At 39.6% G+C, this 2,152-nt stretch overlaps 1 protein-coding gene across 1 annotated transcript; it reads right to left on the bottom strand.

The window, feature by feature from the left end:
- Positions 1-417: 417 nt before the first annotated feature.
- On the bottom strand, positions 418-936 carry LOC134210241 (nematocyst expressed protein 4-like). Its single transcript, XM_062686284.1, has one exon. It carries the CDS (start codon positions 934-936, stop codon positions 418-420), a length of 519 nt encoding a protein of 172 aa, XP_062542268.1.
- Between the last annotated feature and the right edge of the window lie 1,216 nt (positions 937-2,152).

The raw sequence follows: 2,152 nt of genomic DNA, 5'->3' as shown, positions 1-2,152 counted from the left end.
CAAGCTAAGATTATAATCAGTAGAGAACCCGGAAGATGACGCAGGCTTCGTGGAAAGGCGCGTACACGATGGCTTCTTGCAGTTGAAGAGGACCTGAGGACGTTCAATATTCAGGGCGACTGGAAGCAATTGGCCCAGGATCGAGTCCAGTGGAGAAGGATACTCCATTCGGCGTAGGTTCATCGAAGAGCTGTAGCCCATCCAGTAATAGGTTAGTAATAATTACAATAATAATATAATAATACTCGATAGATAAAGTGTTTTCTGCTTTTTTATTTTTATTCAATTATATACAGAAATTATTATACGAAATGTAGCAATAGCAGTTTCAAACATAAATGTTAATTAATCATATTTTTTTGCTCGCTAGCTTGTTTTTGGTACCTATTGTCGCTCATTCATCTACAACTGTAGCAATTATGGTAGTTGTGGATTCGACAACTGCGGGGGTGGTGGGTACGGCAACTGTGGTGGCGGTGGATACGGTGACTGTGGTGGCGGTGGATATGGCGACTGTGGTGGCGGTGGATTTGGCAACTGTGGTGGCGGTGGGTACGGCAACTGTGGTGGCGGTGGATACGGCAACTGTGGTGGCGGTGGATATGGCGACTGTGGTGGCGGGGGATTTGGCAACTGTGGTGGCGGTGGGTACGGCAACTGTGGTGGCGGTGGATACGGCAACTGTGGTGGCGGCGGATATGGCGACTGTGGTGGCGGTGGGTACGGCAACGGTGGTGGTGGAGGTGGTCGTAGCTCACTATTCTTCACTAAAGCAATGATCACATCTTGAAGGTTGGCGTTAACACCACGTGTGATGGTAGCATCTAGATCAGCTCTCACATTGATAAGGTCTCCTATATTATTATCTTTCACTTGAATAGGACCGCAGTGTACCGCACTGATGGAAATCAGTGCAAAAAGGATTAATATGTTCATAATATCTGTTTTGTTGCTCACTTTAGGTGACTCGTATGAATGGTTCGATAATCAAAACAACGCGTTTTATATCGTTATTCGAGTCAATGATAATAAACTCTCTTATCAATTCGTTTTGTTTATATTATCATTTGGCATAAGAGTTGATTCAGCACTTCCTGAGCATATGTGAAAAAATGACCGGATGTGTTTCTATTTCTCTTTGATTTAATTTTATGAATGAATGAACGTATTTTGGAAAACCCTAACTAATTCTGTATTATTATTGTCTGATGACGCGTCATTACACAACGTGATAAAAATACTTTACTGTCTTACGAATATCTTACGAATCATCTAAAGGAATGGTGATGATGCCTTTCTCGCTCATTATAGAATGTACAGAGAAAAGTTCTTTAGAAAGGTGAAAACACACAGCACAAATAAAAAAACAATTAATGGCTTTTTTTTCTTTGTCTGTCATAGAGCTCGGACCTAGTTCAATTAATGGCTTAACGCTGGAAAATGTACGTACGGTGCAAGTTTTTGAATGTCATAATAAACTTTCAAAAAATTGGGAATAATACTTCTTCTTTTTGAAATAATTCATAACAAGCAATAGACGATGAAAATCATCAGTTGTTTTCAATTATATTTCTTAGTATAAAATATTGTACAAAAAAATGTGGCAAAATTTAATCGTGAAGAAATCATATCAAAACTGTCATAAAATCGATGTTACGAAATTAGGGCCAGACATAATTAGAACATGGTAAAATCGGGTCATCGCTGTATCTTGTACATATTCATTTATGGAATAAAAATTGAAATTAATCTTATTGAAGTTGAATTGTAAACAAATTGTCAATCAGAAGAATAAAGGCAACCTCCCTAGATAGAATAGAGACCAAAAATAGTGAACCATTTAAAAACATATGTTCCAAGATCTGAACAAAATTTACAGAATCTTATAAAATATTGAGAATGTAGCAAACACTATTTTGAGAGCCTATTCCAACTACTAGCCTAGTCCTGGTGTTGGGTGGGACTTTGAACAAATTTGACCCGACTTATCGAGCGTCTGTTCATTAAGGAGGTGCGGCTCCAACAGCGTCTGTTCTGGCATCCAGCGGCTGAGTGTGAAATGCTATTTCCCGGAAGCTATACCTAAGATAGCAGCCCCATCCCGGTGGATAGGGAACTTTGGGCCAACAACCTACTGTTCCCGAAACATCAT

This window comes from Armigeres subalbatus, chromosome 2, assembly GCF_024139115.2.
Source record: "Armigeres subalbatus isolate Guangzhou_Male chromosome 2, GZ_Asu_2, whole genome shotgun sequence".
Lineage (NCBI taxonomy): Eukaryota > Metazoa > Arthropoda > Insecta > Diptera > Culicidae > Armigeres > Armigeres subalbatus.
The sequence above is the reverse complement of the archived record's forward strand: the minus strand, read 5'-3'. Positions and strand labels throughout refer to the sequence as shown.